The following is a 25,378-nucleotide window of genomic DNA, read 5'->3' on the forward strand; positions in this document are numbered from 1 at the left end:
CCATCCTGCGTAACAGAGCGTTGAGGACAGTGGACAGCACACCTGAAAAACTGCTTTGGGAGAGCCCAGCAGAAATGGCTACAGTGCGCTGGAATGACCCTGATGCGAGGAAATGAAGAGTTGAGAGCAGTTTCGGCAAGGCAGGTATGGCGTTACTCCTGCTTGTGACCGGCTCCAAATCAGCCCTTAACTCATTCAACAGCTCCATGATGGAATCGCTAGATAGTCGATATGTTTCAACTATCTGGTTTTCATTCATTCCAAACAAATTTACATGAATCCGAAAGACTCTCTCTCTGCTATTCTTTGATTTTGGCGATGTCGACTCCTTGCCATAATAACAGCAGCCATCGGTGCGTAATGCTGGGCAGATTAGCACCTTCCTTTCGAACGTATTAAATACAGACGCAATCACAATCCCCGCAATTACTTTCAGGCTTGGTAAATCTCATTGCGTGTGGTAAATTACCCTATTAGCATTTTCCCCTCCCAGTATTTAGCGCTTTCTGGCGGCTACGCCCCATATTGATTATTCATCAGGGCAAAAGTACTAAATGAATAGCGTGTGCTATTTTGCTCATTTGAGAGGCGCAGTCCTCTTTGCACGCTGTTAGTAGATCAGCTTGCACATTGGTTTGCGGGTGATGTCAAGTTTGCACACGTTTTTACGCACGCAAACCTTTAGTAAATCAGGCCCATAGAGGGTTGAATATTTCTTCATATCTGTAAATATCGGTTCCGTCTTGTAAAGAGTTCATATCTTTTCATTACTGTGGCTTTTTACTTAGTTTTTTAATTATTTTTTCTTTCAAATTGAACCTTAAGAGACAAAGTCTACTGAATGAGATTCCTCATTGATTTCCACAAACCTGATGAATAAATGTGATACTGGTTGTGATTTATTATTTGAATGGAAACAATTAGCAGCTTCAGATCTGAACAGCACCTGAGCGTTGTTCAATCTTCTGGCAACGTAAATCCTTGTTGTTGGGGCTAAGCGTCTGTTTTCACTCTCAGGAAGCACTATTGTACTGCTCCATTATCCTCAGAGAAATGTGCTGTTATCCACGTGTACACAGCAAGTCCAGTGAGAGGAAGAGTTATCCTACTCCCCCTAGTCCAGCCATGATTTCAGCGGTAGGATCCTCTGCTCTTCAGCAGCTGGTTGAGGACGCTGCTCTGTCTCAGTGACCTGAGGTTGGAGATGTCCTCTGAGATGACAGGGATGTCACCACTATGATCTGCCTCGTCATTACCGTCTTCATCACTGTCAGTCAGAGTACACAGGAGAGCATCGTTCTCGTATGTGGGGAAGTAGTACCTGTAAAGAGTGCAATTGGAGGTTAATCTCTCTGCAGACTTAAAAACATTCCCTAGATTTATTTCAAAAGGATCTCTATCTAATCTATAAAGACAGCGTCTAATACTGCAGAGCAGAGGTGTTAAGTAACAAAGTACAAATACTTCGTTACCTTACTTAAGTAGAAATTTTGGTTATCTATACTTCACCGGAGTAATTATTTTTCAGACGACTTTTTACTTTTACTCCTTACATTTTCACGCAATTATCTGTACTTTTTACTCCTTACATTTTAAAAACAGCCTCGTTCCTCTATTTCATTTCAGCCTTCCGGATTGAGTGAATTTGGTTGTGGTTGTTTCAGATGTTCTTGTCCAGTTTTGTTCTTACATCCGTTCCCTCAGATTCCTGCAACTAAACTTGGATGTACATTCCAATAAAGGTTAGGATAAATGATAACATGCCTCTGAAGTTTGACTTTTTGCACCATTACAATACTTATAGGCAACCAGTCATCATATCTCCTGCTCTCTGAAACACATGTTAATGATCAATAGTACACATATATGCTTCTTTAATATACTTGCATTATACTAAGATACATTCATTTTCAATGGCTTTTGTCCTTAATGCCCCCCCCCCCCCTACATTACTTTTACTTTTATACTTTAAGTAGTTTTGAAACCAGTACTTTTATACTTTTACTTGAGTAAAGAACTTGAGTTGATACTTCAACTTCTACAGGAGTATTTTTAAACTCTAGTATCTATACTTCTACCTGAGTAATGAATGTGAATACTTTTGACACCTCTGCTGCAGAGACACATACTGGTTCAATATTAAACCAGCAGCTGATGATCTCCTACTCGGTGCTAAACTTACGCTTCCTAGAAAGCTTGAAAAGCTTGATTCATCAAAAAAGTTAAATCAACTCGGCCGCAGGACGTACTGTGGCTGATCCCAGGTGGACATCTCGGGCAGTTTCATGACGTGCTCCTCAGAGACCATGTGATGCATGACGTCAGCTTTGGAGTCAAACCTCTCCTGGCAGCCGTAGCAGCGGCCCTGATGGATCTGACGCCGGATGAAGTTCACTAGCTTGACCTGCTGGTAAAACTTGAGGTCTGAGGGACGACACATGAGGGCACGGTGACGACACAAGCACACGTCACACCAACACAAGAAAATACAACTAAACTCAGGCGAACATAACTCTCCTATGTCACACCACACAGTTAAATTGACAATTTCTTCACCAGTCCCTGTAATGTTTCACAGGAAGCCCTGTAAAACTGTGTTTTTACAGGACTGAACTGTGCAGGAATAAGGAAATATTTGGAAGAAGAAAGAAAAGATCTACCGTATTTTCTGGACTATAAGCCGCTACTTTTTTCATAGTTTTTCAACCGTGCGGCTTATACAAAGGTGCGGCTATTCTGTGGATTTTTCTTCCACCTCTCGGGGCGCTTTAACCGGAATTAGAATTTAAAAAAAAGACAAAATAAATGCAAAGAAGAATACACTACTACTTAGCAGATAGAAGTAGGTAGAAGCAGATTTCAAACAGACAAATAGATACCGGTTATTTTCTCTTGGTTCTGTCCCGTTTTAATCAGCAAAGTTGCTGCCGTGTTAAAAGACACTGTTAGGAAAAGGATTTATTTAGGTACAAACATGTACATCATTTACAGTTCAAAATCCTTCTGTACATGTAGTAAATATCTAATCTAACAACATAAATATTTGCGGTTTGCAATCTTTTTTTTTTTTTTTTTTTTTTTTTTAAAATAGAGCGGATGCGGCTTATATGCAGGTGTGACTTATAGTCCAGAAAATACGGTACTTTTAGTCCACAATCCTCTGTTTTAATCCGACATGTATTGAAAGAATCACCCTCACGTCTGAGAGAAAACGCCGTCATATTTACACCTTCACTTCACAAATCTGAGTTGTTAGTCACAAAAAGGAATAGATGCACAATGCACATAACATAAATACAGATATCTTACTGCTGGTAAACAGATACTTCATGATGACATAAGTAGTGGTCAACATCTTCATTTACTTACTGAGTTGTGTCCTAAGCTGATGCAGATCAAAGGCATGTACACCCTGCAAAAAAAAGAAAAAAAAGATATGTGACACAAAACCCTCAGCAATCATGACACATCAAAAAATCCTCAGGAAATGCTGGATGGAGAAGTGTTGTCCTTTTAATCAAAAGAATTCAGACCCATTTTGAGAGAAATTAGTTTTTTTGTTTGTTTTGTTTTTTACTTTAAACCCTGACTCTTTCCATGCAGGTTAAGGTTCAAGCAACATCAGACAATTATAAAACTGGAGAGTAAAACTGTGGCGAGGCTCCAGCAACAGCTACAACATCCTAAACAGACCGATAACCAGGGAGTGGAACTTCAGCTGCGTTTATTAAAATCTATTCATGTTCAAGATTCGTCTACGCTTTTTCTTGGAGTCAACTGTGCTTCAGTCTGTGAAACAAGACCTTACCTTCATGTGTGTGTAGATCTGGTCCATCGTCTCTGACTGATGATCACAGAACAGACACACAGCAGAGACTGGATGAGCTCGCCAGTCTGACCAGTCGCTGAGGGGGATTAAAAAAATAAAAAAAAACAACTGTTGAAAACAAAGTCAAGGCCATCATACGACTCAGAAATCTTAACTGGAAAAAGTCCATGTTGAAGAACTTTTTATTGGTTTCTTGGATTAAAAATGTTACTGGAAAAGACGGCACATGGCTCTAATCCTCCCCCGAAAGACGATTAGACTAAAACAAAGTAGATAGTTGTTCTGATGAACATACTTGTAGCAATACCACTTATGGCCTACAGTGGCAACTACAGTTAACTCTACGAGTCGTGTGTGGGTGTAAGTAAAAAAGATGAAAATGTCTTATCGAGTTTCACCAATACATGAAAAATTAGGTCTGTAGGAATTTATTCCTATAGACCTCCAAATAAATTATTTTTTCCAGGCCTCAACTTTTGACAGAACTGTCTCCAGCTCACAGCCAATGTTTTAATTTAGTTTTAATTTGTTTTAGCAAGTTCCTTGTTAGGATGAGTGGTTTTTAATGGATAATTATCTTCATTATCATATTCAAATGTATGTATTTGAGGGAGGAGACAGGGCGGAGTGTTGTGCTCAAATCCACGCTGATTGTGATGTTCAAAGGAACCTGCGTGGATTTTGGCGAACGCACAGTTTTGAACATCAGAATTTTTTTTTGCGTACGTGAAAATTCCACGCACGGATTCACGTTGAATTCCACGCACTCTTGGATCATGAGGCCCCTGGTGTGGTAGGAAACTGCATGTATAGTGTGGTGACGATTGTGACTCGTGGGAGGTGGAAACGCACCCTCAAAAAGGACAGACTTGTTCCTGGTGGCTGTAAATAATATATATATATATAGATATAGATATCTTAGATGAATTGATTGGTGGATGGGTTTTGTTTAGGAAATATTAAATTGGGTGTGCAAATAAAATTTACTTTAAGTCGATAAGGGATTTATTTAATTTATGAACAGTTATATTTAATGCACACTTAACACTTCTGTTCACTATAATCAAGAGACTTAGAAATCAATAAGTTACATCAACATTAAACTCGGCTGAATGTAACATACTTACTCATCATCATCATCCACCATCTCACGGTCATCTTCACTCTGAACATCTTCCCAGGTTTTTCCAAGTTCCTGACAGGAGAACAGATATAAAACCAAAAATAGTCACAAAAGAGTGAATCCCCTAATGTCCTGTCCAATGTGTGTGCATGTGTGTGTGTGTTTTTTTAGCAATCAAAGAAGCAGAGAAGAAACAGAAAGAAGACGTTTCTCTGTCAGTACAACACGTCTGCAGATATTTGAACACAAACTTTGTAAATGTGTGGCTGAAGTTACGGTGGGAGGGAAAGAAAACTGTCTAATGATGGTGAAATAACTTTTAATGTACAAAATCAGCTGTGACTGTGTTGTAAGGGGCTTGGATAAAACCACCTGCTAAATGTAAAGTAATTATCAGAGAAGTATTTGTGAGAACAAGTTCCTTTTCTTAAAGAACAACTTCTTCAAGCAGCTTCAACACAGGCTGGAGCTGCTATTGTAAGCCAAAAAGGAGGCAGGAGAAGTTAAACATCCTTTTCCTGGCTGGCAGAGACAAGAAAACTCATGATTTACTTCACAGAAGTGTAAAGGCGTCTTGTTTTACCAGATAGTTGATGACGTAGAAGCGGTCATATTCTCGGTTGTTGGCGTTGATGCGGCGGTGAGCTTTTTTCCTCATGTGATCCTTCAGAGTGGTTTTATCTCGAAATGTTTTCTCACAGTACAAACACTGCAGTCTGATGGAAATGAAAAGAAAAAAAACACTCACAAATATGAAAACAAAAAACAATGTTGCTCCTCAAGCAGATGCTAAACTCAAGCCCTGCAGTTCTGATGAACTTCAGTGTTTTTCATCATTTGAACTGATGTGGTTGGTGAAAACTGACCAGCAGGTCAGTCATCTTAATTTCACAATGAGACACCTGGATGTAACGGCAAGCCTCCGCCCAAACTGCCTTATTCAGAGTTGGTTTTCTAACCACTCTACAACAATCAGCTGAATGTGCATATGAGCGATGAGTGCAGCATCCAGGAGAGCTGCCTCTCATCTTCATTTGTCTCTCTAGTTACAGAGGTTCTTTGCTTTCTTGAAGGAACAGCGTATAACAATGATTGACACCTTGCTGTCAACCATCTCCACTGCTGTCCACCTATCATCTGCTTACAGAATGCATCTATTAGCCCTTTAACACAGAGCTGAATCCACTTATTTAGTGCTAAACTGGTCTGTCTGATTGTGTCTGAACTGGGCCTGGCTCAAACCCCTCCCCCACTATAATTAGAGCTAATCTTTAAAAATGTGTGGGGTCTAAAACACAGACTCGAATCCAGCTATTCTTCCTCAGTGTCCCATCCTGACAAACCACTTGTGGTCCAACAGCAGGTGTATGTGACAGATGCCACAAAAACAGCTGAAGCCGTTCTGGAGATGCATCCGTGAAAAAACGATGTTAAGAACGATGTTGGTCACTATTATTGCTCTTCTGATTCAAACTTTCGCCACCTTTCCTTCCAAGGCCACAGCACGCTGGGTTGATGGTACGGCTGTTTTACCCTTAACCCTCACTGTTTATCTCTGTTCATAACTGAATGATTCAAACTGGATTTATATTTTTTATGAATTTAAACTACATTTGAAATCAGAAAATTGAACAACACTTTGTTTGGAGCCGTGTTACACAGACACAAACGACTCGGTTCATACTTGTCCAGTTTACTCTGCAGAGTGTCCAAGAAGTCGTCACAGTAGACGATGTTGTCCGGCAGCCCGATGCTGAAGGAATGATCTCTGGCCATGTGGTTGAGCAGTGATGACCTGGAAAACATGACATCAGTGAGATTCACCTACTGACATGACAGCACGGCTGTCATTTATTTTATTCAGATTCAGATTCATTTTATTGTCATTGAGTCAGCGGCCCAGCACAGTGAAATTTGTTCCAGTACAGCCCGTCCAAGATGATAACATTTTACCTCTTTGAAATCTAACTGGTTTTTTTTGTTCAAGAAAAACCCTATGAATAGTTTTACCATTAACTTTATATCCTCAGTAATAGTGACAGAATACAATCACTTTTAGCTAAAAGTTAGTCAAATGAAGACAATCAATGCTTTTGTTGCTGCTCTTTCCTACCTGGAAAGGTTTGTCTAAATCATTTTGTTTTTACAGACGGTACAGGGACAGGTGTGCATCACCTGTTTCCACTGAACTCTTCATTGCAGAACATGCAGAGTCGCTGGAAGGTGCAGGCATCTCTCTCATGCTGCTGCTGCTCCAGCACCTCCTCCTGTAGAAATTAGATAAACGGATGTCATAGTATGAATACAAAATCATGAAATACTTGGGTAGAAAAAAACAGGAATAATAATAGAAAATATCGTATGAATATGATAGATAATATCAATATGATTAGTATTAACACATATCACTTGATAAAAGTATATGTTCCAGTATTTGTACACTGCAAAGATTTAGATCCGGGCGACTCTTATTGCAGTTGGTAGGAACAATTTTCTGTATCTTAGAGCAGGGGGTTGAATGAGTCTGTTGCTTAAGCTGCTGTTTAGCTTGTCCAGAGTATTTTGGAGGGGAGGGATTGTCCATGATTGCCAGCAGTTTTGCCAGCATCCTCTCCTCCACCACTTCCTCCAGGGTGACAAGTTTCGAGCAAACAGACTCAGCCTTCTTGATCAGTTTGTTCAGTCTACCTCCATGTCGCACCCCAGGACACTGAAGCGATTAAGTTAAATCTAATGAGAGAGCCTCGGGTACGTTTTTGTTTCATACCTAGGGTTAAATTACCATAATTATTAATAACAGCTGTTTCAGCATCAGCTGCAGAAAAATGTGAGGTCGACGGCTGCAGAAATGTACCATGACACTAAATTCAGCACCAATCGTTTTTTCTTTATATTGAAACATTTTCACTTCAGTTACTTTCAAGAGACTAATTAAGAAAATAGTTACAGTCAAATAGCATCTTAAACTCAGAATGTATCAACAAAGTAACCTGGCAAAGTCTCCTTCTGAAATGATATACCACTGATCATTACAGTAAGATGTGTTGTAACAAGGCAGATTGTAGTAAATATATTAATCATGCGTAATGCTGCACAACAGATGTTCTTTCCCTGCAGGAGGACATGAACCTGGAGAGACTGAGGGCTCAGAGACCACAAACTTCTTGGTTCAAAGGCTTCTCCAAGTCTGAGTCAGAAAACACATCTTTTTGGTCTTCCCGACATGAATCAATCAAGAGAAACGTTACTGTACATCAAAAACGATAACGTGTTTGGATTAAGATTAGGGGTGTAACGCTACACTAATCTCACGATACGGTACGATACACGATATTGAGGTCACGATAACGATACGATTATAGCAGTATTTTTTTAACAACCTTGAATGAGGAACATATGACTGTAAAAAATTGTCTTTTATTTGAAAAGACACAAAATACAAAACAATGCTGTACGTTTGCCTTATTGTTCCAGTTTGTAATGCTTTATAACTGTTTAAGTTTTAAAGAGAAAGCCAGGCCAACCATTTTCCACAAACTGAACTAAAAGTAAATGTCAGGTTTGCATTATGCATCTTCAGTTTCATACAAGTACAAATATTTTGCCACAAACTGAATAATTTCTCTCATGTACGATTTTACTTTTTTCTTTTCCAAAATTTAACAACTACAATTAAATAAATAAATAAATAAAAGTAAATAAATACATACAATTTTACATCATAAAAAAGATTGATTCATGCTCACCTTATAAGTGTAAGAGGAGATTTACTTTTGTTAAGAAGGTTATTTTGGTAATTCAGGGTTCATTATTTTATAAATATATTCTTTATATTGTGATGTAAATCAGGGACTATAATGACACTAGTCAGTTTATCTGTAATGATTAGTCTGTTTTAGGGCGGAGTGATACGCCACAGTACGGCACTAGGTGCTGTGTTGATGTTCTAAAATCCTACACTGTTGAGGGACATTAAAGTACACTGGAACCCAGCAGAAGTTGTCCCCGTGTTTATCCTACTCACAACCAGAAAAAGGTTTAATTTAATAAGGTAAGGCTTAACTCTACACCAGCCTTACATTAGTAAAAGTTCAGAGCTCAAAACGGGACCACAAAACGGGACTAGTTTCTTCTGAGCGGAGTAAGATTTTGGTCCGCGGGTCGAGATGCGGTCGCGGCCGCGGTCGGATGCGCGTTACTAGTCAACACAATAGATTAATATTAATAACCCAATATCGCGATACACTTTGTCACCTCCATGACACGTATCGTGACGTTTTTGTATCGCGAAATTTCGTTGCACGATATATTGTTACACCCCTAATTAAGATGCATGATTATTGATGATGGGCTAAAAACGTCATCCATGAGCCAACATTTTCAGGTGGACTAGAATTTAGCTGATGCTGCATATGCTGTTCAGATGCTCACCAGCCGTTTCTGCTGGAGATTCTCTCTGAGGATTCGGTCTTCTGGAAGGACGTCACACAGCAAGAAGTATTCTTCCCATTTCTCTGGAGGTCAAAAACTTGTCAGATGTGGACATGTCATGACTCTGAATCATTTACATTGTTAAAAGGACTTTCTCAGAAGGATGAAGCTTAGATTCAGTGTGTGATGTCCGGCCTCCTCAGCCCCGACTCACCAGCTGGACCAGTGGAGTTGGTCTTGATCACACTACAGAAATCTGTGACTGGTTGCTCCAGGAATCTGCCCTTCCAGTATAGGACGTACCTGTTTGAGGAAACATAAGCTCTTCTGAACAAAATGATTTGACTCAACAACTGTTCATGAATGATTTACTACTTTTCTCATATTTATCCTTGCATCCGCCAAGATAACAAGGTTACGCGGTAACTTTATATTGTCCAGAGGTGGCAAAATCTACTACCTAATGAATAATTTTAATGGTTTATTAAAACCTTGTTGGTCACTGCTTCTTCCAGTGATGGACTGTTACTAGATCTTTGCTCTGTGCTCTTATGAGGACCTGCTCGTGGTACATGGGACTACTCAGACAGACTACTCAAGCCTCAACTTCAGATCTTTTCTCTCTGTCCTTTTTCTAAGCCTGGTTACACAAACAGGGGAGCGTCAGCAGCTTGGACACAGGTTTGGATTCATACTTAGGGAGGTCTGCGATGAGTTTGACGTCAGCAATGACCAACTTGTGCTCCAGCACCAGGTGTTTGAGTAGCTGCTCCTTCTGCACCAGCGGGAATGACTCCGAACAGAAAAGACACAGCAGCAGCAGCTCAGCACTGGAACAATGCTCACTGGGAAGACTGCAACTTTCAGCTGAAAGCTCTGGGAAACACAGAGGCTCCAGGATGCTCCCCTCACCTGAAGGAAGAGGGAACTTCAGATCACCAAAAAAATGACTGAGCACCAGCATAAAGCAAAGAACATTACTAGAATTAAGATTAAATACATGAAGAAGGTTGTGCCTACATTACATCTCTGCTCTTATTTCTAGATATGTCTGAACTGCCCGTGCATACGATTTAAATTCTATAAATAAACTTGCGCCAGTCTTGCCAGAAATGAATGTAATAACAGCTACAGACCTCTAATACACTATTTGGAGCAATAGATAATTTATATCATTAAGCTTTTTAATGACATGTAACTAAAGAGTTTCTGTGATCAGAACAGTGGATTGCATCTTCTGAACAAGGATCTAAAAGTCTGTAACACCTTTTTTTCCCGTCATGTACTTCATGTAATCCTATTGGATTTATTATTTGTGCTTTTTATTATTTTACCTTCTTTTCTCATAATTTTATTTCATTTTATTTGTTATTTACTGTCTAATTATGTCTTGCCGCTTTTAATGTTGATGTAAAGCACTTTGAATAACCTTGTGTTGAATTGTGCTATATAAATAAACTTGCCTATTAGTTGTTTACAACCAATAGGTTTGCCTTGTAATCCGCAGCTTTAAAAAAGACGTAACATTTTGGTGACGGAAACAACATTCTTGAATTTGAAATGAATGTTGTTCCTTATTCAAAAATGGCGTATTCTTGAAAACAGACATTTTAAGACCAAACCCTTGTTGAATGCACAGTAACTTAAGAGATAAGAAAGCTTCAACGCTGCTTTTTGAAATGTAAAATAACCAATTACACTATTTTATTTTTGTTTTCCCTTCAAACAAACAACAATATCATCATCATCATCATTATTATTATTATTATCACCATCATTACAATACCTGTTTTTGTGTTGCAATTTGACAAAAGGAGTTAATTGTACTGTAAATAAAGATGAAAAACGTGTATTTGAGTACAGTAGTTATATGTTTTTCGGTCAGTTGTTTATTTGTTGTTTCTCTGTTTGTTTCTTCATTTATGTGATTTCAAAAACTGAACTGCTGTTAGTAGAGAACATGCAGCTGCAGCTTTACTGGTCTTATACGAGGTTTGTATTGTATTGTATTGCGTGTACGTTACCAGAGATTGTATATTAACAACACGAGCACATACAACATAATTAAACATAGTGATAACTTTAAAAAAGCGAAATATTTACTAAAAACTTAATTTTACCGGCTTGTTGTCGTTCACTGGCAGCCATAATATTCTTCTTCTTCTCCCTTTTTCCTGCTTCTTCTTCTTCGTCTGTTTTTAAAGCCAGGCTAGGAACCAGCGCTACAGTTGTATGCTGCCATCTAGTGTACAGAAAGTGTAACGTCATGGCAAGGCAAGGTACAGTACGTACAGCACAATTCATACAAAAGGCAATTCAAAGTGCTTTACAGCTACATAAAATCCCACGAAAGCAAATAAAATCATTGTAAAAAACATTAATTAATTTGATTACAAATGAAGACTGCAGGTAAAATCCTTTCAGTTGTCATATATAGATGCTAAATAGAACGGTTTTCAGCCTGCATTTGAACATTGACGTAAACGGCTTAAATTAAACCAGATATTGAACCAGATATCTTTTTGATATTCAAGTAATGTATTTCACCTATCTTTCTCTATTCCCTGTTTTTTAATATTCTAATCTCTTTCTTTCGGTTCTTAGACTAACCTTTTTAAATTGACGACACATCATGTTCTATAAACTCCCCAGTTACAGGCATTATAACTATGATTATAAATATATGCAAAGTAATTTAGGCTAAATGTAAACGTAAAATTATCACTTGTTTTTTCCTGCATCTTTGTCTAAATCTTCTCACTTATTTAGAATTTTACAAGGAGTATTTTTATTATTATCATTTATTTTTTATTTATTTTATATTGTTGTTATTATTATTATTATTATTATTATTATTATTATTATTATTATTATTATTATTATTATTATTATTATTATTATTATTATTATTATTATTATTATTATTATTATTATTATTTATTCCATCAAAATGTGGGATTTTCTACATCTTTTATTTTTATATTTTATTTTTTTAAATATTTTTTTATCCCGACTTTTCCCCATTATATCACCCAGTGCTTTTAAGTCAGTCCTGGACATTGCTCACCCATACCAACCCCAGGAGGGCCCTGCACTCCACAATAAATGTGGGTTTTACTTTGAACAATAAAAGCTAAGAATGTCAGGACCTTTAAATAACCACGCAGACAGGGGCTATAGCCTATAGAAAAGGACAATCTTTATTAATAATTCGTTAATAAACACATAGGGGGCTTCGAGAGTAATGTCGGTCGGGGCGCAGATCATAACACACAACAGGCTCGCCTCTTATTATACAGCCCACTACATCTCAGGCTGGCTTCACTATTAGTGACAGCATTTTCTCTTAATCTATCGCAGAAACTCTTACAATTTCTATAAGAGAGGGGGGAACGTGATTGGTAAAAAAGTAAGCCATTAGTCAAAAGAAAGTCACAATGTGGGTTTATGTTGGGAGTGGTTGAGAGTGTAATCATGTCATAGAGTAAATTCAAATTCAAATTCAAATAACAATCTGTCATCTGTCGTCAAGAAATCCTAACCGCCGTTGCCCCCAGCATTTCTTAAACATATAAATTCCCTCCAGCAGCGCATCTGCCTCCAGCACCTGATGGGTGGACAATAGTGAGAGGCAGCATCAGCTCCTTGACATTGGTGAGAAGGCAAAAGAATAAAGATGGTAAGTAAGTAGGGTTGCCAACCGTCCCTTGAAAAACGGAATCATCCCGTATTTATAAACTAAAGTACGCGTCCCGTATAAAAGGACACACTTTGTCCCGTATTACTGTGAGTGTCAAAAAATAGCCATAAAATGCCAATGGAAAATGGCCTTGAGCTGTTGAGTTCATGTTTTTTTCTGTTTTACTCCAACTGTAGCTACAGTCATGGTCTTTGAGGCAAAAATATGTTTACAACTTTTCTACAGACTTTCTGTTTGCACTTTTGTTATTGCACTAAAAATGTGCACTATTACAAAATGGATGTGCTTTATTTCTATTGTTTTATATTAATTAATACAATTTTAAGTTAAGCAGGACAGGTTTCTGTTTAAGAAAGATACTTATTTTATTCAGTTCATTTTGTTATTTTGTATTATAGTGAATTGCTGGATAATAATTTGTTTTCCATGTGTTCATGGCATTCAAAAATATGCATCTAATTCAATAGTTAAAAATAGTTAAATAATTGTTTCACTCACAAAAAAAGGGGCTAAAAAATTTCACCACGCCAGGAAAGGTGAAGGCCATCGGGTTGGCCGGCCCGGCCAATGAGGTGTCCCTTGTTTATTTTTCAAGAAGTTGGCAACCCTATAAGTAAGTAATGACTAAAAGTCGCTCAGAAGTTACATTTTAAAAGCTAAATTGTCTGTATAGGGAAGGGTGTTGCTACGTTTTGCAAAAGACTGGCGGTTTTCAGTGAGTTCAAATTTCTTTGACCGTTGGTCAACTAACTGTAGCAGAAGCAACTTTAGGTTAAAGGAGCATGAGGCAGGATAGAGGCAGGATTTATGAAAAAAATTCGTATATGTTTCAAGTTTCTAGTAATAATGTCTTATGAAGCGTTCCAAACCAAAAAGAATGAGCTCTCTAGTGTATCTCTCCTTTGCCTTGAACAGGCTGTGTGCTGCAAAATGTGCTGCAATTCGGACTCCAAATTTCCCACGCTGGGCGCCGGATGTGACGTCACATGACGCTGCATGTGCGTTCTCCCCGTTCTCCCGTGCCGGCTTCACTGTTGGCTGCAGTACCCCCGACGGCCGTCGTGGTGAAGGGTGGCGCTAGAGAGTCTCATTTCTTAAAAGGAGCCTCAAGCTCCTTTAAATAGTAGTGATGTGAGGATCAATACTGAAATATCGATACTTCCGATACCAGATCTGTATGCTCTAAAATCGTTTCTCAAACTAAAATATCTGTACTTTTAATACTTCAGTCATTTGTGGTAACAGGAATATGGCGGAAAGTAACTAAACTATTCAGATTTTGTCTAAATGACACGCTGCTTGTAGGAACTATTATTATTCTCTTATTTATCTTGATGGTTTTATTATTTTACTCTATTTACTTTATTTATTTTAAGTTATTTTTTTGCGATGGAAACACCTTTTTCAAACACTGGTTTTTCTGTTGTAACAGCTGGGTTATATTGTGAATGAGGCCGCTACCTCAGTATACTTCTGACTTTAAAATAAATAGCTAAATAAGTGATTAAGCTGATGTAACTGAGTCCGTTCTGTTCCTGCTCAGATGAAGTCAGTACGGGAACCTACCGGCAGCTCTTCCACCCCGAGCAGCTGATCCCTGGGAAGGAAGACGTGGCCAACGACTACGCCCGTGGTCATTACACCGTAGGGAAGAAGATCATCAAACTGGTTCTGGACAGGACTCTCATACTTGTGAGTGTGGACAAGCGTCTAGCGTGTGGGGTGTGCATTTATTTTTTTATATAGGAGATATCTTGATGACCATTTCCCCTTGCAGGCTGACCAGTGCACAGGTCTCCAGGTTTTCCTCATTTTCCATTCCTTTTGCTGATGGAGCGTCTCTCCGTCGACTACGCTAAGAGGTCCAAGCTGGATTTCTCAGTTTATCCAGTTCCTCAGATGTCCACTGCCGTGGTGGAGCCTTACAACTTCATCTTGGAGCACTCTGACTGCACCATCTTGTTGGACAACGAGGCCATCTACGATATCTGCTGCAGGAACCTGGACATGGAGCGTCCCGCCTACACCAGCCTCAGCAGGCTGATGGGACAGATGGTTTCCTCCATCCCCTTGAACTGGGACCTGGCGGAGTTCCAGACCGACCTGCGGCCCTACCTTCGTATCCACTTCCCTCTGGCTACCTATGTCCCTGTCATCTCAGCAGAGAAGGCCTATCACGAGCAGTTATCAGTGGCCGAGATCACCAACACCTGCTTTGAATCAGCCAATCAGACGGTGAAGTGCGACCCTCGCCACGGAAATGACACGGCCTGTTGTCTGTTGTACCGCGTCCAGAGGTGGGTAGTAACGAGTTACATTTACTCCGTTACATTTACTTGAGTAAGTTTTGGGAAATGTTGTACTTTTAGGAGTAGTTTTGAATCACTATACTTTTTACTTTTACTTGAGTAGATTTGTGAAGGAGAAACTGTTACTCTTACTCCGCTACATTAGGCTACGTTGAGCTCGTTACTTTTCTTTTATCTCCTCCACATACGGGTCAATCTCATGACATCACTGGGTGATTCTTTGGGAAAAATGCTCAAACACACACACCATAGAGTTTCTATGAGTTCATGGGCTTGTTCTAGTTCTGCCTGCGGAGCCTGGTTAAAAAAGAAAAGTACAAAGGCTTGAAATTTTGTGCTAATGGTGCTTAATTTATTTTTTTTATTCTGTTATTTATTTATTTATTTATTAAAGTACTTTAATTTACTTTAAGATTTAAATTTAAGCTATTTTGTATTAATTTCAATTTATTTTTTTGATTAAATTTGCCTGAAGATGAGTATTTTGTACTTTTGTCTGTTTGAATGGTTGTGTTAAAAAAATAAATCAGACGTTACTCAACAGTTACTCAGTACTTGAGTAGTTTTTTCACCAAGTACTTTTTTACTTTTACTCAAGTAATTATTTGGATGACTACTTTTTACTTCTACTTGAATCATATTATTCTGAAGTAACAGTACTTTTACTTGAGTACAATTTTTGGCTACTCTACCCAGCACTGACCGCGGCGACGTGGTGCCCACAGACGTCAACGCTGCCATCGCCACCATCAAGACCAAGCGGGCCGTCCAGTTTGTGGACTGGTGTCCCACCGGTTTCAAGGTGGGCATCAACTACCAGCCCCCCACCGAGGTTCCCGGGGGAGACCTGGCCAAGGTGCAGAGAGCCGTGTGCATGCTGAGCAACACCACCGCCATCGCAGAGGCCTGGGCACGCCTGGACCACAAGTTTGACCTGATGTACGCCAAGAGGGCCTTCTTCCGGTACGTTGGAGAAGGGATGAAGGAAGGGGAGTTCTCGGAGGCCAGAGAGGACATGGCTGCCCTGGAGAAGGAATATGAGGAATATTTAGACGTTAGCGTCGGAGAGGAGTACTAGATTCCTTGAGCATCTGTCAGCCATTTTTCCAAACTTTTAGGGGGTGGAGTCTGACACTTGACTCCACCCTCTCTGTAGGCTCTTGAATCAGTGTCAGATTAAAGAAATCCGTTTCAATCCCCCCCTAAAATCTGACCGATGCTTTCACTCATTTCTGCTTTGAACCTGCAGGTTTAACTTGTAACTTTCACATTGGGTTAATGAAGGCAGAAATACACACTTTTTGAGGAAAATGTACCTGTTTATTAAGTGGGAATTTTTTTTATTATTTTTTTTTTCCTCCAACTTTGGACTCTGACTAGACTAGATGTAGAAACCAGACGATGCAATTGTTGCAGCTCTTAAGCACTCATTTATTTAAGCTCTCGCTGACACAACATAATTTATTTTATTCCATTTAACAAAAAAAAAAGAAGTTCCTTGAGGTAAACGACATATCCAAAGTCAAACGGCACAGGAGGATTTCAGCAGGCAGAGGCTGATGCGGCAGGAAGTGGACACTGATCTTTTAAAACCAGTTGATGTCTTGAACGCACAAATCAGCCATGAATTAAATTCAGCTTCCTGACTTTAAAAGCAACAATTTCTAACATCAGCCACAATTGGAAGACAATCTTTTTCCTTAAACAGAAACGCGTGTGATCATTTATCCTGACGCGTCCCCGCGGCCGGGGAGGTCGGTGCCGCTCGGGCTTGCGGGCTCCGTCGTTTACTGCTGAAGGATTGTACATGTAGATGCAGGGCTGACGTGTCTGCTGGGCTGGACTGTTGTTCGGGCTTTCTCAAAAGCATCGGAAAGACTCGGCTGCTCCGCAGAGCTGCGGGCTCCTGCCCGTCTCAGTGTAGCAGATGAGAGTATTTAGTTAAAACAAATGATTTCTTTTTTTAGAAAATATAATTTAATTACTTTTCAGACTATTGTAAAATATAAGTTTTTTTGTTATTTCTTTCTCCGGTTATAATTGTGTAGAAAATACATTTAAAGTGTAAGTGTTTGTGGTAATTGTGCGTCAATTGTGCGTCAGTAGTAATACCTCAGGGCTCCAGTAGGGGGAATAGCGCTCCTCTTCCTCACTGAATACAATCTAGTGAAGGCAAGAGCTGTGTCCGTCATCTGTACATCTTCCCTCACTATTTTTCCCCTTTTTTAAGGTAAATACTGTGCACAAAACACTATAAACCTAGCGAAACGTTCTTGATTATTTTATTCTGTCATTGTTGTTTATTTTAAGTTAAGCAAGTGAATTGAGTTATTTTATATTGTTTAAGTTACTGGTTAACTCCGTCATCGTGGGAGGCTAAGCTAAATGCTACTTCACCACATGGCGTCTGACTGTTGTACCATTTTATTTAATTTGCGAGATTGTCTATATGGTGTTTAAATGTTTAAAAGACATTAGTTCATTACTTAATAAGTTAGCTAATGGGTTAATTAGGATAAGTTAAAGATAAATGTATTTCATTTGGGTTGTAATCCATGTTTTATATTGTTTGAGGGTGCACTTTGCATGAACAAGAAATGGATTAAAAGAAAAGGATTCATTTGGTTGTTCTTACCAGAGAATATGGGATTTTTGTTGTATGTTTTATAATTACACTGAATACAATTTAGTGAAGGCAAGAGCTGTGTCTGTCATCTTCCCTCACTATTTTTCCCCTTTTTAAGGGCACAACATCAGCTGATCAGGCTGACGCGCTGAGTCCTCTGACAATTGATTAATGTAATATCTTAAATAAAGTATAATCAAACTAAGTTTTGTTCCAGCTCTATTTTTAAATATGCACACTTGTATGCTGTCGAATCGCCGTCGGCCGTCGGTCAAACAGCTCACTCTGTGATTGGCTGTTCCCAGAATTTCCCAGAATGCTTTTCGTCGTCATGTGCGGACTGAATACCAGTTTTGACCAGTTTTGAGAGCCAGGAGCCGGTGCTTAGGCTGTGTAAAACCAAAGAACTGGTGCTAAGTCTGGCTCTAGCCCAGAACCAGCCCCGGAACCAGCTTGGTGTAAAAGGGTATCAAAGAACCTTCACATTTCCACACTGTTTCCACACGACATATTCAACTTGGACATGGAGGAAGAAACCACATGCTGTCTTGTCTTTGCAAAAAGTACTGGATCATCAAAGCTAACTCTGCAGCAAGATAAATCATAACCGACTGTGTTGTGTGTAAACGACAGCAATCAAGAGTGGGAGAATAAAAAATGGCAGACTTGCCTCTCGAGAAGATTCTTCCAGATAAACCTCCATTCACAGATTTAGGAGGGACTACTTTGGTCCTATGGATATCAAGAGAGGACGAAGTATTGTTAAAAGGTATGGTGTAAACTTCACCTGCATGAAAAGTATGGAGGTAGATTTGTTTCTTAATTATTCAATCAAAAAAAAGATTGCTTCAATCAAAAAATATATTTTCAATTGAAAAAAAATAACTTCAATAAAAAAAAAAGATTTCAATCAAAGAAAAAAAGTGTTTGAAATATTTGAGACTCAAAAAAATGCATTTGAACACTGTATTTCTTTAAATGGAAATGTTTTCTTTGATAGAAGTTTTTTTTGTTTGAAGCAACTTTTTTGATTAAAGTAGTGTTGTTTTGTGTTTGGGCCATATTATGGGTAGGAGATTTGTGTCTTTATCATTTAATCAAAAAAGAAGTTGCTTCAAAAAGAAAAAAATATTGTAAATTAAATAAAAAAAACTTTTTCAATCATCATCTTCCTGGGCCTTGGAATTGGCCCAAAATAAAATCAATGATGAGACCTAGATCATCATAATTCCGACGGCGGAGATTACTTGCTCTAAGCATTCTTTTTAAAGCTAGACCAGCGTTCGGCAACCGGAAATGTTGAAAGAGCCATATTGGACCAAAAACACAAAAAACAAATTTGTCTGGAGCCGCAAAAAATGAAAAGTCTTGTATAAGTCTTAGAATGAAGGCAAATGGTGAAATGTTGAGAAAAAAGTGGAAATGTTGAGAAAAAAGTCAAAATCTCGAGGAAAAAAGTGGAAATGTTGAGAAAAAAAGTGGAAATGTTGAGAAAAAAAGTGGAAATGTTGAGGAAAAAAGTGGAAATGTTGAGAAAAAAGACGAAATGTCGAGAAAAAAGTCAAAATTTCGAGAAAATAGTCAAAATGTCGAGATTAATGTTGAAGTACAATTTCGAGAAAAAAAGTTGAAATGTCGAGAAAAAAGTTGAAATGTCGAGATTAAAAAGGAAAGGAAAAAAAGAAGAAAAAAGGAAAACAAGAGAAAATAAAGAGGAAAAAAAGAATAAAGAAGAGAAAATAAAGAGGAAAAAAAAGAAGAAAAAAAGGAAAAAAAAGGTCAAACATTTTTTAAAAAGCTCCAGGAGCCACTAGGGCGGCGCTAAAGAGCCACATGCGGCTCTAGAGCCGCGGGTTGCCGACCCCTGGGCTAGACTGATCACTATACCATGTTGGGTGGCTAGAGTTGCCAGCATTTCTTTTTGCGCCATGCCTAACCCATGGTAAATTCTTAGGAGATCCATGTTTAAAGGATCTTAATGCCCTTATGGCTGATAAGGGGCGCATTACAGCACAATTGAATATAACGTGCGCACGTTTATTACATTTTGATTAAGGGTAAGTAAATCGTACTCATGATTTTATGATATATTGTGCGCACAATTTTCCAAAATGTGCGCACGCTTTGTTAATGGTACCCACGTTTTAATAAATTGTGCTCACGATGACACATAACGTGCTCTCGATTAACTTTAACGTGGCCACAAAGTTACTTTTTTTTCTTCACTTGAGCTCTTACAGGCTCCGTAGAAAAAAGTGTTTGAATGCAAAATAATATTTAAAGGAGCCATCTGTAAGAAATGTCCAAAACTGGTACTGCAGTCACTTTCAAAATATTGCTGAGCGGCGTGTACCCTCTCCCTCCTCCCCCCGACCAGAGGTTGCCAGGTAGGCTGCAGAATGCAGCAGGAACGTAAGCTCCCATGGCTGCGATAATTAGAGCCGAGCTGGCAACCCGGATGCCGAAACAATACTGACTTGGTGATTGGGAGATAGGTGGAGGGTGGAGCTTCAGAAACAATACTGACTTGGTGATTGGGAGATAGGTGGAGGGTGGAGCTTCAGGCCAAAACAAAAAATGGCAACATAAACATCAGTTGAGGGCTGCAACTCCTCTTTTTAAACTGGAATATCCTGGCTTGAGTGCTGTTGTCAGTGACATAAGTATTTGATATGAACATGATTTTTAAATGTCTGTGGACATATCGGGGACATTTTATGATTCGTTTTATAATTGCTCTTACATACAGCTCTTTTAAGACCCAAAAAATTGCATTTGAACACTTTTATTAGGATCAAAAATATTTTTTTTGATTTGAAGTGATTTTTTTTTGGATTGAAGTGAAAAAAGTTTTGAAGTTCCCCATTGGTCAGCCCATAGGGTCAGACATGTTTGAGTGACAAGTGTTTGTTGTGACAGGTGAAATTTTTTTAATTTAAAATATATTCTTTGATTGAAGAAATCTTTTTTTTGATTGAATAATTAAGAAACAAATCTACCTCCATAGAAGAGCAGGGCAGTACATCTCAAAGTTGCACATACACTGGACACTCCTGCATCCATGCATTGCGAAGATTTTATCTGTCGAGGAGGTCAAGTTTTATCTTTACGATCAGATAATGGCACAAATTTAATTGGAGCGGAAAAGGAATTGAGAGAAGCACTCAACGGCCTAAATCAGGACAATATTCAAAGTGCTATGCTTCAACGAGGGTTAAAGTGGCGCTTTAACCCCCAGCAGGATCCCATCACAGCGATGTTTGGGAAAGATTGATCCGCATGGTTCGAAATTGGTTGAAATCTGTGCTAAACCAACAAGTTCTTGATGATGAAGAATTGCAGACTTTTCTTTGCGAAGCTGGAGCGATCTTAAATGATCGACCCATAAATAAAATGTCTGACGATCCACGGGACCTGGAAGCACTTAACCAAATCACCATTTGGGGCGGCAGTAGCTCAGGTGGCAGAGCAGGTCGTCCAATGATCGGAAGGTCGGCGGTTCGAATCCCGCTCTGTCCCAGTTTGCTGCCGTAGTGTCCTTGGGCAAGACACCTTACCCACCTTGCCCCGTGTGAATGTGTGTGAATGTGTATGAATGTTGGTCGTGGTCAGAGGGGCCGTTAGGCGCGATATGGCAGCCACGCTTCTGTCAGTCTGCCCCAGGGCAGCTGTGGCTACAAATTGTAGCTTACCACCACCAGAGAGAATGTGTATGAATGAATAATGATCTCTGTAAAGCGCTCTGGGTGCCTTGAAGGGCGCTATATAAATCCAAGTCATTATTATTATTATTACCATCTTCTGCTGGAAATACTGTACTGTACTGTACTACCACCTGGACTCTTTGCAAGAGAAGACTTGTACAACAGTCACAGATGGAGACAAGTGCAATATATGGCAGATCTGTTTTAGTATGGAAAAGATGGACACAAGAATACCTACCCCTGATCCAAGAATGACAACGGTGGTATAAAATAAAAAGAAGCTTTGCCCCAGGTGACATTGTTCTGGTGGTTTATTCCACTGCACCAAGAGGATCCTGGTTAATGGGAAGAATACTGGAAACAAAACCAGATGCAAAGGGTCTTGTCCGCACAGTTCGGCTCAAGACAAAGAGCAACATCTTGGAGAGATCGATAAGCAAATGTGTACGTCTATGTCTATGTCTATTTTAAGAAGCTGAGGCCTAGACACGGCAATGACTGATGGCCTTTACTCAGAAAAAAGGAGAAGAAAAGAAGATGAAGAATCAAGATGATTAAATGGCAACATATAGTACATAACCTTTTATTTTTGGAAAATTGTATAAAGTTTTTATAAAAAAAAGGTGAAGAAAAGGATGTACAGTATGTAGCTCCATTTGTATTTATTAGTAATTGTTTTGTTATACACTTAGGACAATTAGGGGCCGGTGTGTAGGAGCCATTTATGTTTATTGTTGACAGTTTATTTAATTTAATTATTGGGTTGTGGTTACATCATTTAGACACTAGGTGGTTGTGATTAGAGTTCACCATATATGGAGGTATAGGGAACAGGAAGGGAAAAGCACAGGAAGAGGAAGTCAAACAGTTCCCACCAGACGCCCAACAGATCACACAGACAAACAGAACAGAGCTGTGCCTGCAACAGAAAACTGCTATGTTAACCTTTTTCTTCAATAAACCACCAACTAACTGCAACTGCCACTGCCTGGAATTTAGTCATTTGAACTGTGTTGGTTCACTCCTGCCCCACCTGTGAAGTAATGAAGAAGCTTTGGAAATAGGCAAACTTTTTGGAAATTTTCATTACACCGTCTTATTCATCACATCAACTCTGCTGTTTGACAATAATCCTGAAAATCAGAGCAAGGAACCAGAGCAGAGGGAGGACGGAGGGAAGTTCAAGTGTGACGGAACAAAAATCCAGTCCAGAAGATTCCTGTTCGTCTCTGAAAGAAGGTCAAGCAAGTCCATCGGGTTTTCCTCCACAACACGGCTGAGTCTCTGAAACACTGGTGAGTCCAGAAAAAAACATTTACTGTGTTTCTGTCAGCGGGACGACAAAACTTCAACTCAGTTTAGTTTAAATGTTATTCTGGAAAACTCAATCTGATTCTGGTCAAAGAACAGGAACGTTTAGAGGAAAATGATTCACATGAAATTCATGTTCATTATTCTGGAGTCGTGACATTAATAATCTAATAATCTAAATTTGTGTTGAGGAAACGTTCCTCCTTTTACTGTCAGACGGGTGTTGTCTCTGAGGATTCATGACATTCTTTGTTCTGTTTCCTTCTCACTCGTTGTCTTTCTCTTCTTCATTTCATTATTGCAGCTTTGATGTTTCACACTTTAACTTTTGTTTCCAGAGAACCAACATGTCTGCTGGCAGCAACCTGAGATCTGCAGATCAGTTCCTGTGCTCCATCTGTCTGGATGTGTTCACTGATCCAGTCACCACACCATGTGGACACAACTATTGTAAAACCTGCATTACTCATCACTGGGATGATAATGTTCTCTACAAGTGTCCCTTATGTCAGGAGACCTTCTACACCAGACCTCAGCTGAAAGTCAACACCTTATTGAGAGAGATGGTTTCTGAGTTCAGACGTGAAGCTCAACAGAAATCCAGCAGCAGCAGCTCAGAGCAACAAGCTGCAGAACCAGGAGAAGTTCCCTGTGACGTCTGCACTGGAACCAGACTGAAGGCCCTGAAGTCCTGCTTGGTGTGTCTGGCCTCCTACTGTGAGACTCACCTGGAGCCTCATCTGACAGCTTCATCACGTCTGAAAAAACATCAGCTGGTGGAGCCTGTGGAGAACCTGGAGGACAGGATTTGTACGAAGCACGATAAACCTCTGGAGCTGTTCTGTAAGACCGACCAGACATGTGTCTGCTCTCTCTGCCCTGTTTTAGACCACAAGACTCATGAGTTGGTTCCTCTGAGAGAAGAATATGAAGGAAAGAAGGCAGAGCTGCAGAAGACAGACGCTGAGATTCAGAAGATGATCCAGAAGAGACGACTGAAGATTCAGGAGATCAAAGAGTCTCTGAAGATCAGTAACGATGCTGCAGACAGAGAGAAAGCAGAAGGTGTTCAGGTCTTCACTGATCTGAAGGAGTCTGTTGAGAGACGTCTGAAGGAGTTCATGAAGGAGATGGAAGACAAACAGAAAACTGCAGAGAAACAGGCTGAAGACTTCATCAAAGATCTGGAACAGGAAATCTGTGAGCTGAAGAAGAGGAGCTCTGAGGTGGAGCAGCTCTCACGCTCTGAAGATCACCTGCACCTCCTCCAAAGATTCTCATCCCTGGAAGATGCTCCACCCACCAAGAACTGGACGGAGGTCAGAGTCCATCCACCTTCATATGAGGGGACTGTGGTGAGAGCTGTGAACCAGCTGAAGAAGAACCTCAGAGAGAAGATGAAGAAGCTGCTCGCTGAAGTTGAGCTGAGGAGGATCCAGCAGTTTGAAGCTGATGTGACTCTTGATCCTGATACGGCACATCCTGGACTCATCCTGTCTGATGATGGAAAACAAGTGTATCTTGGTGATGTGAAGAAGAATCTTCCAGATAATCCAGAGAGATTCTCTCAATGTCCTTGCGTTTTAGGAAAACAGAGTTTCTCTTCAGGCAGATTTTACTTTGAGGTTCAGGTTAAAGGAAAGACTGACTGGACTTTAGGAGTGACCAGAGAGTCGGTCAACAGGAAGGGAAACATCACAGTGAGTCCTCAGAATGGTTACTGGACTGTTTGGCTGAGAAAAGCAAATGAGTACGAAGCTCTTGCAGGTCCTTCAGTCCGTCTCCATCCCAGTTCTCCTCCTGAGAAGTTGGGGGTGTTTGTGGATTATGAGGAGGGTCTGGTCTCCTTTTATGATGTAGATGCTGCAGCACTTCTCTACTCCTTTACTGGCTGCTCCTTTAGGGAGAAACTCCACCCGTACTTCTGTCCTTGTAACAATCATGGAGGTAAAAACTCTGCTCCCCTGATCATCTGTCCTGTCAATCAAACTGTCTGATCTTTAATGTAATGAATCTTAGTCAACTCTGAATGTTCATTTAAAAGGATTAAAGATTCACTCTGATTGATGGAAACAAATGTTATAGTTCCCTCCAAAGTTCTTTCATCTCATTAAAGTGATCATTTTGTTTGATTGATCATATCATTGGCGTTTCAAGCTTCTTTTGGTGATACAGCACTGAACCCTAAAATGTAAGAGATTTTTTTATGTTGTATGTTTAATAAGCTAAGGAAATGTCAAAACCATATACAGTATATGGTTTAAACGTAATATTTTAACAACAAACTACAGCAGCACCCAACCTGCTAATATGTGTGTGTGTGTGTGTGTGTGTGTGTGTGTGTG

The 25,378-nt window shown here is 39.5% G+C and overlaps 2 protein-coding genes across 2 annotated transcripts; one reads left to right on the forward strand and one right to left on the reverse strand.

Moving 5' to 3' along the window:
* Positions 1-293: 293 nt before the first annotated feature.
* On the reverse strand, positions 294-11,545 carry znf277 (zinc finger protein 277). Its single transcript, XM_061722700.1, has 12 exons — positions 11,504-11,545; positions 10,079-10,295; positions 9,598-9,686; positions 9,384-9,466; positions 7,128-7,219; positions 6,637-6,747; positions 5,536-5,668; positions 4,957-5,024; positions 3,809-3,905; positions 3,370-3,412; positions 2,250-2,424; positions 294-1,321 (listed from the first exon to the last, which is right to left on the reverse strand). Exons 1-12 carry the CDS (start codon positions 11,529-11,531, stop codon positions 1,132-1,134), a joined length of 1,326 nt encoding a protein of 441 aa, XP_061578684.1. The 5' UTR covers positions 11,532-11,545; the 3' UTR covers positions 294-1,131.
* Positions 11,546-23,376: 11,831 nt separating this feature from the next.
* Positions 23,377-25,378, forward strand: LOC133444796 (E3 ubiquitin-protein ligase TRIM21-like). The gene has a single exon (XM_061722701.1). It carries the CDS (start codon positions 23,381-23,383, stop codon positions 25,028-25,030), a length of 1,650 nt encoding a protein of 549 aa, XP_061578685.1. The 5' UTR covers positions 23,377-23,380; the 3' UTR covers positions 25,031-25,378.

This window comes from Cololabis saira, chromosome 5, assembly GCF_033807715.1.
Source record: "Cololabis saira isolate AMF1-May2022 chromosome 5, fColSai1.1, whole genome shotgun sequence".
Taxonomy (NCBI): domain Eukaryota; kingdom Metazoa; phylum Chordata; class Actinopteri; order Beloniformes; family Belonidae; genus Cololabis; species Cololabis saira.